The sequence below is a fragment of the Hyaena hyaena genome, unplaced genomic scaffold (genome assembly GCF_003009895.1).
Source record: "Hyaena hyaena isolate Hyena2069 unplaced genomic scaffold, ASM300989v1 scaffold_531, whole genome shotgun sequence".
NCBI lineage: Eukaryota > Metazoa > Chordata > Mammalia > Carnivora > Hyaenidae > Hyaena > Hyaena hyaena.
Genome location: NW_024081164.1, coordinates 428011 through 442536, shown reverse-complemented (window position 1 = coordinate 442536; position 14526 = coordinate 428011). Strand labels below are relative to the sequence as shown.

Sequence of the window (14526 nt, the reverse complement as noted above, 5' to 3'; positions counted from 1 at the left end):
CGCATCAATGGCTTGGGTTGGGGTCCCTTTGGGAAAACAGAAAACAATAGCTCCTTTTCCATGTTTTCTTTTTGCTTTGTGATTGGATTTAGAGGTGGTGCTGCAGTGAGGCCCTGGCCATTGATGTCTTCATCTCCCAGTAAATGAGCTGGGTTGTATAGCAGCAGAACGGTACAGTGGAAGAGCACAGCCTGTTGTCAGATAAGACTGGGGGTGAGAGCCCGCTTATTAGCTGTGTTATTGGGCAAGTTCCCGAATCTAGTTTCTATTAGGCATCACAGAAGATTTCAGATCTCAGAAGATGGCCGTGAAACTCATGCAAAATCACATACTAAGTGCTTGAGCACAGTGGGCATTTACAAAATGTTAGTTCTTCTCTCAGGTTGGGAAGAGAAGGCTTGGTCCCATGGTTCTGAAGATGTACTAAAAGTTGCCATTTCCCCCCATTATCTCAATCCTAGTCTTCTAGCAAAGCTAAGTGCGTATCACCAAGGCTCTGAGGCAGTAGATTCTAGATATAGCCCTCCCTTTCCAGTACTATCTTCTGAATTCCCTGATCTTCTAGAATTACCAAAGTTGCCTGAAAAAGAGTTTGGAAAGGCACTGACAAGATGTCTGCCAAAAAGACAATAGATGTTTCCAGACCTTTGAAGGTCAAAATGTTTCCCACACTCCTGGGCAGCTCCTCCAGGGAAACTGACTTCTGCTCCACCTTCAGGCTGGGTCAGTTGATTTGCCCTCGAAGCACACCCACAAAAGTCTAGAACTGTTAGGTAAGCCAATAGGAAAGCTAATTTAGGAGAGAGAGTCCAGTTTTCCAGATGACAGGTAAAAGAGCTGTAGAAAAAGGACAGTTATAATTTATAAAGAAGAAAAGTTTTCCTAAACTATGAGAGAATTACTAGCAAGCAGGTCAGCCTTTTCAAACCAATGGGCCCAAAAGCTGCTGGGTGTATGTTAAATGGTATGTGTTTTCTGCATTTTTGTTTTTATTTAATATTTAGCAATACAAAATGGAAGAACCCTCATTTCCAAATAAGAAATTTAAATTTAACCACATCTTTAAAAGCATTTAATCTCATCTCTGGATGACTTCACAAGCATTAAAAAAAAATGCACTAAGATATTAAATCCAGAATTGTTTATAATAGCCAAACCTGGAAACCAACTCATTGTCCATTAGTCAGAGACCAACTAACCAACAAAATGAACTAGTGCACAGACATTATAAATGATGTAGGGGGCGCCTGGGTGGCTCAGTCGGTTGAGTACCCCACTCTTGATTTCAGCTGGGGTCATGATCCCAGGGTCATGGGATCACGTCCCATGTTGGGCTCCATGATGAGCATGGAGTCATCTTGGGATTCCCTCTCTCTCCCTCTGCCCCCCCTCCCCTGTGCACATGTGCTTGCTCTAAAATAACAAAATAATAATAATAATAATAATGTAGATCTGTATCTATTGACAACTAATGTGACTCACTATATATTGCTGGATGAGAAAAGCTTGTTAGAGAAACTCATGTGTAATATGACCCCACTGGGAAGAAGTATAGTATGGTACAGCAGTTCTCAAACTGTTTGGTCTCAGGAGTCCTTTAGACTAAAAACGTCTTGAGGAATCCTAAGAACTTTTGTTTATGTAAGATATATATAGATCTCATCTATTGTACTTGAAAATGAAACTAAGCCTGCCTCTAAATTCTTCTGTGAACCTAAAACTGCTCTTAAAATAAAATCAAATCTTTAAAGAAACCCCTAAGAATTGAAAAAAAATGCTTACTTAATAAGAACAATAATGAACCCATTACATATTAACATAATAATGTATTTTATGAAGCACAATTATACTCCCCCTGCCAAAAAAAATCTAGAAGAGAGGCATTTACATTTTTGCAAATCTCTTTATTTAATGTCTGGCTCAAGAGAAGACATGTAGATTAGCTGCCTGTGTTATAACAAGCATTAAGAGTAGGGCGCTTGGGATGCTCAGTTGGTAGTGTCTGACTCTTTTGATTTCAGCTCAGGTCATGATCTCATGGTTTGTGAGTTCAAGTCCAGCATCAGACTCCATGCTGAGAGTGTGGAGCCTGCTTGGGATTCTCTCTCACCCTTTCTTTCTGCCCCTCCTCTGCTCATGCTCTCTCTCAAAATAAATCAATAAACTTAAAAAACCAAACAAACAAGCATATTATTTTGCCAGGACTGCCATAACAAAATACCACAAACTTGTGGCTTAAACTATAGAAATGTATTTTCTCAAAGTTCTGGAGAGTACAGGTCCAACATGAAGGTGTTGGTAGGTTTGGTTTGTCCTGAGGTCTTTCTTTCTGGCTTGCAGATGGCTAGCTGCCTTCTTGCTATGTCACACATGGTCTTTCCTCTGTGCATGCACATGTCTGATGTTTTGTTTTCCTCTGGTTGTCAAACAGTCCTTTATTAAAATATTTTCCTTTCTAGTTCTTAACTGGACATTTCTCCACACCACTCTTCATGTCAGGAAGGTAGCAGCCGCCATCAGCGTTGCAGCCCTGGATCAGGGCAAGGCAGAAGAAACCGCCTCAGTCGGCGCATGTGTCCTGGATGGTCAGTTTCACTGTAATCCTCAGACCCTTGCCATCACCAGGTGCCTTGGTGATATCATCGCCAACCTTTTTTGAAGACAGACCCAGGGGGTCGAACTTGGAAGGCCAGGGGTCTGATGTTTCTTTGTGTGTCCAAAGTTCCTCTTCTTAGAAGGACATCAGTCAGACTGGATTAGGGCTCACCCTAAAAGCCTCAGCCTCATTTTTACTTAATCACCTCTTTAAAGGCCCTGTCTCCAAACACAGCTACAATTCTGAGCTACTGAGGGGTTAGGGCCTCAACATATGAGTTCTTGGGCAAATAACTCAGCCTGTAACACAGATAAAAGTGAAAAAAGGTATCTGGAGTACAGCAGAAGTACTGAGAGCAAAATGAGTTAAAGTCTAAAAACATAATGTAAACCTGTCAACTTTACAAAATTCTAGAAAACACAAAATATATAAGCACATATTCCATTAACCATCAGAGTGATGATGTCACCATGTCCCATAGCCTCTGGAAAACTCCACTGTACACTCAGGAAAGAACAAATGAAAAAGGCAAATAACACCTTACTATTTTTAAGAAGATAGTGTGGACCACATACAGCCCTAAAAGGTTCTCAGGGACTCACAGGGGGTGCAGGGTCACATTTTAAGAACAGGTGGTACAAGCTGTTATGATCTCAGGCAAATTTCCTTTTTATTTTCTTTAGTTTTATTTTTTTAAATCTATACATGTTTAAATTTTTTTTCCTTTTATAGTTTATTCTCAAGTTGGTTTCCATATAACACCCAGGGCTCATCCCAAGTGCCCCCCTCCATGCCCCTTACCCTCTTCCCCTCCCCCATCAGCCATCAGTTTGTTCTCAGTATTCAAGAGTCTCTCATGGTTTGTCAGGCAAATTTCTTAACCCTGTTATGCCTCAGTTTGTAAAATGAGGGTAGTGATAATACCAACTTAAGTGGGCTGTTGTAAAGATTAAATGAATTAATACACAAGTGACTAAAGTGAGCATTCCACAAATGTTATTCATTTGTAAAAAATTATTCAACAGTATGATATGATATGTGCTTAAATGCATACAGAGGAGTAACCTCTAGAGGATGAAATTTGCTTTTCAACCAACATTTAAACTGAAGTATAAAATGCGCACTGAAAAGAACAGAAAGCATGAATACACAACTGGATGATTTTTCACAAAGTGAATTTATTTTATCTTTTGTTTAAAAAACCATTTTATTAGGGGCGCCTGGGTGGCTCAGTCCATTAAGCGTCTGAGTTCAGCTCAGATCATCTCATGATCTCTCAGTTTGTGGGTTCTGGCCCCGCATCAGGCTCTGTGCTGACAGCTCAGAGCCTGGAGCCTGCTTTGGATTCTGTGTCTCCTTCCCTCTCTCTCTGCCCTTTCCCTGCTCATGCTGTCTCTGTCTCTCACAAATAAATAAACATGGAAAAAAATTAAAACAAAAAATGTTTTATTAACAACAAAAAAGGTATAACAACAGCCGCAACAGCAGCCCTTTTTCTTACCTATAGCATCCTGGGGGGTTGACATCCATGTTCCCTGTAGGCATCAAGATAGAATTTGAGAGGCATTTCTCAACTCAATATACCTCTGGTGCCATCGGCTTCCTTTCAGCTCCAGGAGAAGAGCACAGCACAAAAGCGAACTTGAACCAACCTCTGTGTCTTTCGAAGCTGGATTCGTAAGTGAAGCTCACTTAAAAAATAACCACTATAAGTAACATCATTGTTTCTACCACGGGTTAGGAGTTCACCTCTGGGGCTAACTCACTGTGTACTCCCCCCCCCCCCAAAATCAAAATAATTCTCCATGACAAAGTTCCTTACATAATAATACAGATCTTGTTTAATCATTGCAGTGAGATTGTTTTCCCTCCTCTTTGAGGAACTGGGTGAAGTCAGTGCCTCAAAAACTGGCTGGAGTGATGTTAGCTGCAATTTAACTCTATTTCAATACAGGATGAACTACTAACTGATAATATTAAAGGAGATTTGATTAGCAAATCTTCCAATATGAACCCCATTACAATTTAGTGAGAGGGGACCCTGAATCTTGGGAATGAATTTCTACAATTTACAAGAGTCTAGGAAATACAAAAATACACAAGCACATGCTCCATTAACCATCAGAATGATGATATCACTGTGTCATGTAGCCTCTGGAAAAATCCACTGTAGCGTCATGAGAGGAGACTGAAAGAGGTAAATTACTTGTGAAAAATTACTTAATAATATAATATGTCCTTGAATGTACAGTTACCTCTAAATTTTAAATAACAGAATTTCCAGTTCTAGTAAGAATTTACGATTTGGGGGCTCCTGGCTGGCTCAGTTGGTAGAGCATGTGGCTCTTGATCTCAGGGTTGTGAGTTTGTGCCCCACACTGGGTGTAGGGATTACTTAAAAAATAAAATCTTTATTAAAAAAAAAGAATTGAGGGTTTGATATATAAAGTTACATTTTCCAAAGATAAAAAAAAAATTTACTAGAAACACAAGTCATAAATCTCTAACATCCAAAATAAGACCTCTTTAGGGGCACCTGGGTGGCTGAGTCAGTTAAGCGTCCGACTTCAGCTCAGGTCATGATCTCATGGCTCCTGAATTTGAACCTGGCATCTGGCTCTCTGCTGTCAGCATGGAGCCTGCTTCAGGCTCACTCGCGCGCTCTCTCTCTCTCTCTCTCTCTCTGCTCCTCCCCTGCTTGTACTCACTTGTCTGTCTCTGTCTTTGTCACGCTCTCTCAAAAATAAATAAACATTAAAAACAAAATAAGACGTCTGTACTTCCTGGGCAAGGCTGCCCAGAGGCGGGTGTCAGAAAGGAGGCAGTAAGAGAGAAGCACGGAGATGAGATGGGGCCCTGACCTCTACGATCTCTGGGAGAACTCGCTGCACCGTGCCATCTAACCATTGAAGGCAAACGAGATAAAATCTCACGTTACTAAGCGTTTGGGGAAAAACCAACCCTGCAGGCATGAACATGTAAGTTCTGGAGGAACAGCTATGCCAGCAACTAAGTGATGGCAACACTGTCCCGACACATGTTGACTAAGGGAGTCAAACTAAAAAACTGCGTATGATTGAAAGATAGAAAAAAAAAAAAAAAGAAAAATTTCCAGTTACTCTGGAAATTCATTTATTCACAAGTGATCTGGGCAGTGAGACTGATGAACAAATCTGAGTGTTCTGCACAGCCTTTTCTATGTTGTGACCTTAGTGCACAGGGTTCAGAATCACACTTTTCAAACAGAAAGAATCAAAGTAAGAGTACGGAATAAAGGAAAGAGACAGAGGGAGCCTGGAGGGAGGAGAGATGTGAAGAGGAGAGGAAGGTGAGAGCGAGCCTGGAGCAAGGAAGGGAGCCGGTCCTGCCGCAGCCGGCTCTGCCTGGTGGGACTCTGCACGGCCCTGCTGATGTCACCGCCGCTGCCCTGTGGACTCAACACAAAGGAGCTACGATACTGCAACTCCATCACTGGCCTGGGAAGGCCGGGGGGGGGTGGGGGGGGATAGAGTAGGATAAGGAACAGGAATCCAACAAACATAAAAGGGTACTAACTTCAGAAGAAAAAGGACAGACCAAAGTAAAAGATAAACATGGAAGTTATTTCGCCAAAGATAAAACTGAGTAGTAAAGGAACGGAAAGCAGGATCAGGAAGAGGCATCTGTACACCTGTGTTCACAAAGGTCAAGGAACCCAGGTGTCCACTGGTGGCCGAATGGATAAGCAAAACGTAGGGTACACGTAAAATAGAATATTATTCAGTCTTTCTTAAAGGAAGGAAATTCTGACACTTACTACAACATGGATGAACCTTGAGGACGTCCTGCTAAGTGAGGTAAGTCAGGCCCATAAAGACAAATACTATAGGACTCCGCCCACATGAGTTGTCTAAAGCAGTCAAGCTCCTAGAAGGGGAAAGTAGAAGGATGGCTGCCAGAGACTTGGGGGATGGGGACACGGAGAGTTGTTTAATTGGGTATAGTTTCAGATCTTCAAGGTGAGAAAGTTCTGGAAACATTTCACAACAATGTGAATATACTTAACACTACCAAACTATACACTTACAACGAAGCAGGTAAGATGGTAAACCTTCTATGTATTTTACCACAAAGAAATTCTGGGGAGTGATTAAAAGTTATGGTACAAAGGGAAGTAAAAATCAACCTTCTTAAAAACTGGAGACATTCAATTTAGGTGGAGACAGTAATAAAACCATGTCTTTAATTCTCTTTTAAAGTATTCATATGAAAGAGCTTAAGGGCTGGGGCAGAATCAGCAGGCATGTAAGAAATAATGTGAATCCCAGCTCCAGTAGGCTTGAGAGGTGCACTTCCAGAGAAGAGCGTCAGGAAGAAAGCAGACCCTGTGAAAGAGGAAGAAGCCAGGGTTCAAGGCACAAGTTCCCCTGTGCCCACAACCACCTGGGCTGACGGGCGGTTTGCTGACTGTGGACAACTATTATATTAGAGGCCATGCTGTGTTGTGGGGAACCATCCAGGAAGGTCACCATCCAAATTTCCAAATCTCTCTTCGGCAATGAAAACACAAGATCCTCTTTCCCTCGGCACCTTGTGAGGATGTTCAATTCCTAGCGCTTCCCAAGATCCTCCTCAGGAGAAGTCGACCTGCCCACAGGAGGCATAATTCCCAAAGCTGTCTACTGTGAACCTCTGGGAGATGTGAATGGAATTGAGCTTCAGGGTGCCAAAGTAGAAGTTCTCAAAGAGCTGAAAAGAAAGAATACAAACCCGGAATGAGTGTCCAAAGCAAATTACAGGTAAAAAGAGCAAACATCAGATCTCTCGTTAAAAACAAAAACAAAAACAAAAATAAACACTACAACAGTCCCAACAAACCTCTCATGCTTTTTCTTTTCAGTATTAATTCTGAAAACCAATCCTGGACGTGGGTGGGAGTAAGAAAAGAACAGTGGCTCTTCTCTCCGGTGAATTAAAAAAAAATTCTTTTTAATGTTTATTTATTTTTGAGAGAGAATGACAAAGTGCAAGCCAGAGAGGAGCAGAAAGAGAGGGAGACCCAGAATCTGAAGCAGACTCCAGGCTCTAAGCTGTCAGCACTGAGCCTGAAGCTGGGCTTGAACCCACGAACCATGAGATCATGAGCTAAAGTTGGAGGCTTAACAACCGGGCCACCCAGGCGCCCCTAATTTTAAAGCCTCTCCTCTAACAAAATGCACTAGGGGAAGAGAGCTGAAAAGTCAATTTCAAAATTTATCTACTGAGCAGATATGACTAAGAACTTGTAACAAACATCCTGGGGCCCCACCCTGACTCCCAGGGCCCAACTAAGCTGCCTCTATGATTTTCAGCTCCTGACTTGATAGGATCCTTGATGGGATCTTATGACAGCCAAGAGAAAATCTGATACAGTACCTTCCTCCAACTAGTCAACAACAATTCAGAAGAAGCACTGACTAAAATAAACAGAATATAAGGTTCCTAACCCAGGAGTGATCCTGACAACCCTGTGAGGAATATAGAACACTTACACATACCAAATAGTCTTCTACTGGATGATATTATACGTGCAGATGATAGTATTTATCAACAGCCTTCTACCTGACTTGGATTCAAGACAGCATCCTAAAGTAAATACTCTTTACTACAATTCTTCACTTTTTAAAAAGTATTTTATTTATATATTTTTAGAGTAGGCTCCATACCCAACATGAAGCTTGAACTCACGACCCCAAGATCAAGAGTCCCATGCTCTAACCTCTACCGACTGAACCAGCCAGGCGCCCCAATTCTTCACTCTAAAAGCTTTCAAGTGTGTCAGAGGGAGGGGCGAGCCATACTCTGGGAGGGACCAGGCCTTGTGATTAGCATAATTATAAGGCAGAATCTAAAATGATAACTAGAACTCATCCCTGCTTAGGAAAAGTAACTGCTTAGATAACGTGGTCAAAGTGTAAAGGGTCTGCCTTCTGTTAGGATGCAAGAGTTGATGTTTCTTAAAACATCAGTAAAATCCCAAGAAAGGCTTTCAATACACAAACCCAACAATGCTTGGGGAGAACCTAGGATGGGATGTTTACACAGAAGCAAGTGACCGTCTCTTCACTTATTTTTATGCAAGCTCCACAGCCATGGACTTCAGCAGCTGTTGCCTTTCCTCTTCCTGCAATTAGTGACCTAGCAAAATGCCTGGGGTTCATTAAAGGCTAACTTTATGAAGCCCAGTAAATATTGATTCTTCAACATGACATCAACTTGACCCCAAAGATCTATTTAGAGGTTGTATGCTGCATCGTCTTGTCTTTCAGAAAGGTGATCAGCTCTTGCTTGAATTGATTTATACAATTAACTTCTCTTCCTGGCTTTGGCAGCTTGTTCAAACCATATCCACCCTTTGTGTAGAGAAATACAGCTCGAAATGGTTATCTGCTAATCCCTTTGCTGACCATTAATTTGAGTGAGAGCCATGTCAATAAGACTGGCAGATTTATAGCTTTGCAAACCGAAGCCTTGGGTGCAAAAAGGATATCACCAAAGGGGCAATAAAAGACAAGACAAAACTAAACTAAAAGGGAACTCCTAACACTTTCAACAAGTTACTTTTTAAGGATTAGCAGCCTATGGGTGGGTCCTCTACCCTGTGCCTGTGTTTCCCAGTGAGAGAGCCACAGCTGGGAGCTGGCAAGTGAGACCGCCGGAACTTCACTTTGCCTTATGTGAATACCCTGTAGACAGTGTAATTTGTCGGAGAGATCCTCATGCTTTAGGTTTAAAGTAAATAGTAAACACGGTGATGACAGCAGCCAGGGAAAGAATGCTGCAGCCAGCCTAAATTTATACCCGCACATGGGAGCTGCGTGACTGTGTGCTGATGATACACACAGATCAAACTGTACGAGATCAGAGTGGGAAAAGATCCAGGAAGAGGAACAAGTCAAAGTTCCTTCCTTGTAAACTGTAAGGGGCTATTGAATATTAAGTATTTCCTGTGAAGGTTTTTGACATCTCTCTGTTCTAGCCCTGGACTTGTACCTTTCTCAGTTACCATCCTCTTTCATATCTTTTGATAATGTCACAAAATGAACTTCTCACCCAGAAGTCCCTAGGATGGTGCTAATCTTCCTTTAGCCCCTCCTATCTCCATGTTCTTATTCCTTCTGTATGTTGATGAGGATTTTGTACCAATTTTTCAGTTACTATATTGTTTAGTCCTTGTTATATCTTTAGTCTTAAGCCTTTCTTTTAGTTCTATCAATTATTTCTAGTGACTCCATAAAATATAAGCTCTACGGAGGAAGGATCTTTTATGTTCTTCACAGCTGAATACTACTGTACCCTGGAACTGTACCTAGTAGGATGCATGTGACCAATAAACATTTGCTGGAGAGAATGACAACAAAAACTCACACTGCACATGTCTGTGAACATTATGCCTGAAAAGAGAAAGTATGACATGGCTTTGTTTGCATTAGATTTAAAGGTCTTATTTACATACAAGTCTTACATGCATACATACATCTAGGAATCCTTGAACAGGACTCGTCAAAATTTTATTACCTCTAACCATGTCTCAACTGTTAACTGATTGTCAAGAAAGAATTTGCAATTAGTAATGGAAACTTCATGTACTCCTTTAAATTTCTACGTGTTTCTTCTTTGTCAAAGCCTAGACCCTTTCTTAGCTCCAATTTCTGATCTGAAATGTCAATGAGCACCTGATGTGATGCATTTTTATGCAACGGCATACGATCCGGTTCTGTCTCCCAGGTGCTTACCATCTAGTTAGGGAGACAGGGTTTGAGTCAAAAGAGAGGAACATGGATGATATAGGGGTGTCCACCTTGTGAAAAGTTACTGACCTACTTTGTGATCTGTGTACTTTTCTGTATTATGTTCTGCTTCAATGAAATAGTTTACCTAGGACAACAAGGGTGGCAAAGGTTAAGCGTGAGAGGGGAGGTAAGGGCAATCAATAAATGCAGCAAGGCGAGAAAACAATGGATGCTGAGACTGGGCACCGAGGACAGCCATCTAGAGGAGATGGGAACTGAGCCGGGCCTTGTGGCAAGTATAAGATTTAGCAAACAGTAAGAGGAGAGCAGCACAAAGGCAGAAATGGGCATGGTGAGCCTGGCCAAGCAGACCAGGTTAGGTGTTTGGAGGGTCCCTGAAGAGTCACAGTGAGAAAGACTAAGTCTAGAGACAGAAGGATGGTGAAACACATTAAGGGACTCTGAGGGTGTGGTTCAGAAGTCAGACTCCATTCTAGCTTGTGAGGAACCATGAAGTTTTCTGAGCAGGCTGGTGGCCCAACATGAAAGCCTGGTTTAGGGAAACTGATCTGGGTGTGGTAGACTGTGCCGACTGGCTGAGGGAATGAGAGAAAGTAAAGGAAACCAGGGCAGCACTTCAGTCATGAAAGAGGTAGTGTCTTTTTGGCTAAAATAGTAGCTGCATGCCTAGAAAGACTGGAGCAGATGTGAGATACTCGGAATGAAACACAGAGAAGACTCAGTGACTTCCTGGATATGGGTGAGTCAGGAAAAGGAGATGAGCAAAATCACAATGACAAAGTAAATATGAAAGTACCGTGGAACACAGCATTTCTGAGAGGGAGCTATTTCAAGGGGGAAAACAAACAAAAATGGAAGCACATCACCATAAAAATTTTTGCAACTGTCTATTTTTTTACTGAGTAGCTCTTCTTTATATAGTAGGAAAGTGAATCCTTTGTCTATGTAATGAATTGCAAATATATCCCCCCTTCCTTTGTCATTGTCTTTTGACTTTGCTTAATGTGGTTTTTACCAGATCCATTTAAATTTTTATGAACTTAAATGTATCGTAACAGGAGTTTTGTTTTGTTTTTTTTAAGTAGGCTTCAGACCCAGCATGGAGCCCAACACGGGACTTGAACTCATAACCCTGAAATCAAGACCTGAACTGAGATCAAGAGTTGGAAAATTAACCAACTGAGCCACCCAGGTGCCCTATAACAGGAGATTTTTAACAAAGTTACTAATGCCAATATTATTAAATGTATATTAAAAAATCAGAACGAACAGTACATATGTATTGACAACACTAATAAAATAAAGATCATTAACTGGCCAACTTACTGGGCAAGCATGTGTGCCAGGCATTATGCTGTGGGCTCCACATGACCATCTGACTGGATCCTCAAAACCCCAAGAAGCAGATACTAATTATTAGTTCCCATGGCATAGCTGAACTTGAAGTTTAAAAGGCTTAAGCAGGGGCGCCTGAGTGGCTCAGTCGGTTAAGCGTCCGACTTTGGCTCAGGTCATGATCTCACGGTTCATGGGTTTGAGCCCCACATTGGGCTCTGTGCTGACTGCTAGCTCAGAACCGGGAGCCTGCTTCGGATTCTTTGTCTCCCTCTCTCTCTGACCCTCCCCTGCTCACGCTGCCTCTCTCTCTCTCCGAAATAAACAAAACATAAAAAAAAAAAAAAACAGGAAAAATAAAAGGCTTAAGTAACTTGCACCAGTAAAAGGTGCAAAGTTGAGATTCATACAGCTGGAAAGGAAAAAGAAAGGCAAATGGAGAGGTAAGCCCGGGCAGCCTAACTTCTGGAGTCTGGGCTCCTGCACCCCTGCACACCCAGCCCCTTTCTGTGGGTGGTGCACCTTCCAACACCCCAGCTGAAGCCACAGTGAGGGCGCCCCAGCCAGCCACGCTCAAGTGACATTTCAGAGCACATTCTTTCACCTGCTACTCCTACTTTGCCTGCCACCTTCGTCTGCGGGACCTGGTGTGGGAATCGGATTGCTGTAGTGCGGCTGGAAGAATTCTCCTGGAATTCTGGATGAACATAAGCACCAGCGGCTCTATTTAATTAGGTACCTGAGAGTGGAAGAGGAAAAAGCTTAAACTATAAAAACTCCTTCGCTCTCTCTAGCCTAAAGTAGTTCAGGAAGAGCAAAGCAGTCTATTGTTTGGGAAATAAAAGACCTAACAGGAAAAATTTAAATTAAAAAAGAATCACGTTGAGGTATTTAAATCACGCCGAGTTTTTTCTCCTCACTGTGGTTTTATAACAACTCCCTTGGGAATTTTGAAACCTAAGCCACTTTCTTTCTGAAAACATCGCTCTCTGACACACACACACATAGAGCCCTGTTGTGTTGGAAGCCAGCATTTTTTAAAAAAAGCCTGCTGTACAGGAACATAACGATGAACAGCTACATGAAACTACAAGTATTTGACAAGGAAATAAAATTACAATTTAGGACTTCAAACATTCATGATAACTACTTTTAAGTAATAAGTACCAAATTGGACAATTTAAGAAAAAATTTAAATCTAAGTAAGTATAAATACGACATTTGAAAACTGTTGTGCACACAGCTGCTACCCTTCAGTGAATACTCCCAGTATCTTTAGAAAACTGAACAAACCTTTCCTTTCACCAAGTAAAGACAGAAACGTGGATTATCAAGATGAAACATTTTTGCTCTGTTAAAAAAATAAAAATAAAAACAGGCCCCAAAATGGAGTCACCTGTGATAAGCCTCAAGTCAGCAAAGACTTAATAACTAACCTAACTGCAGTTTCAGCCTCTCCTAGGAATTTGACCCTTCACCAATCTGGAATTACCTGGTCAGTGCTGGTGAGGTCATCTGCCTGACAGACCCCTGCCTTCCCTCTAAAGGAAGGTGACCTTGCCTGAAACACACCATTCTTTGTTAGAAACTTCTTTTCCCACCCAACCCCCTTCTTCCAATAAAAAGCCTTCTGTTTTGTACATCTCCTTGGAACTCCTCTTTATCTGCAAGGATGGGATGTTGCCGAATTCATGAATCAATAAGTCAGTCAGAGCTTTAAATTTACTCGGTTGAATTTTGTTTTTTTAATAGGTCAAACCCAAAGCTTCCCTGACAGAGACGTGCAAGATAAAATCCAACCCCATCCCACTTCCTCTGTTCACATGATTGGTGAAGCCTATCATTTCTTAGTTTTTTCATGTTTGTTTCCTAGAGAGAACAGAGAGAATTACTGATTTCTAGTAATGTCATGGTAGACACTGAAAGAAAACAAATAGCAAGATTTAAAGGCTGTGGTCATTTTTTCCTTGCATTCATTTCAGATTTCCTACTTCTTCCTCCCTAGGACCTGTGACACAACCATCAAAGGCCGGAAATAACCCCTTGTGTGACTGGGCTGCAAGATGAGACTAAAGGTCTCAGATAGAGGTGGGAAGAGGGTAGAAAGGAACCTTCTCATATCTGTGACCTCAAGCCACAAAACTGAATGAATGGCTAATCCTCAATGGCACAATGACCAATCTGTTGGGAATCTCTGCCCAAGTGGCTTCCCAAATGAGGCTTGTTCTCTCTCTTCCATCTTAGATAAAGTAGTGGCCTCCTTTCTCCAAAGATCTCTCCTTTGCGGAAATCCAATTCTTGTGCTGAGAGGCCTCAGGGAACTATTTGCTGGCAACATGACTTCACTGTGAGGAAATTCAGTTTTGAAGTCCAAAATAAAGATCCAAAGTATAGAAGTCCTGTGAAATGTATACTCATTCCTGGTAGACGTGAGTTAACACTACCCCTTACAACATAAAGTAGTGCTACAGAAAATAAGTACTGGTGTTCAATTAATGCAAGTATTCAGAAGGATGTACTGGGTCCCATTTCTCTAAAAGAAGGGATGTTTTCTATCGTTTTCATGTACAGCAATCAGACTTTTGAGACCCAAAGTAAGCAGGAATGTCAAGTGCATGATACTTTAAGGTTTTCCCCAGTGTTTTTCTTCCATAATCTGTTTTACCAAGTTCTATTTTTTACAATTACCCCCTGTTTTCAGATAAGAGTAACAGTAATAACGCTTTTTTGTACTTATTAACAATGCTTACCCACCTACCTCCCTAGCAGGGAGGATGGTATGAGCATGAATGGAAGAGAGTCTGACAAGCACTCAGGGCTCTG

At 41.6% G+C, this 14526-nt stretch overlaps 1 protein-coding gene across 6 annotated transcripts in view; it reads right to left on the bottom strand.

The window, feature by feature from the left end:
- Nucleotides 1-4195: 4195 nt before the first annotated feature.
- The window catches only part of ASCC1 (activating signal cointegrator 1 complex subunit 1), a 105197-nt gene continuing 94866 nt past the window's right edge, over nt 4196-14526 (bottom strand). For 4 of the 6 annotated variants that reach the window (XM_039255537.1, XM_039255541.1, XM_039255538.1 and 1 more), the window contains exon 10: nt 6544-7324. In XM_039255537.1, coding sequence (XP_039111468.1) covers nt 7208-7324 — 117 coding nt within the window. In that variant the 3' untranslated portion in view covers nt 6544-7207. Of the gene's footprint in view, nt 4207-6543; nt 7325-14526 lie in introns of those variants that run through there. The other 2 variants (XM_039255540.1, XM_039255539.1) reach the window with 2 other exon arrangements.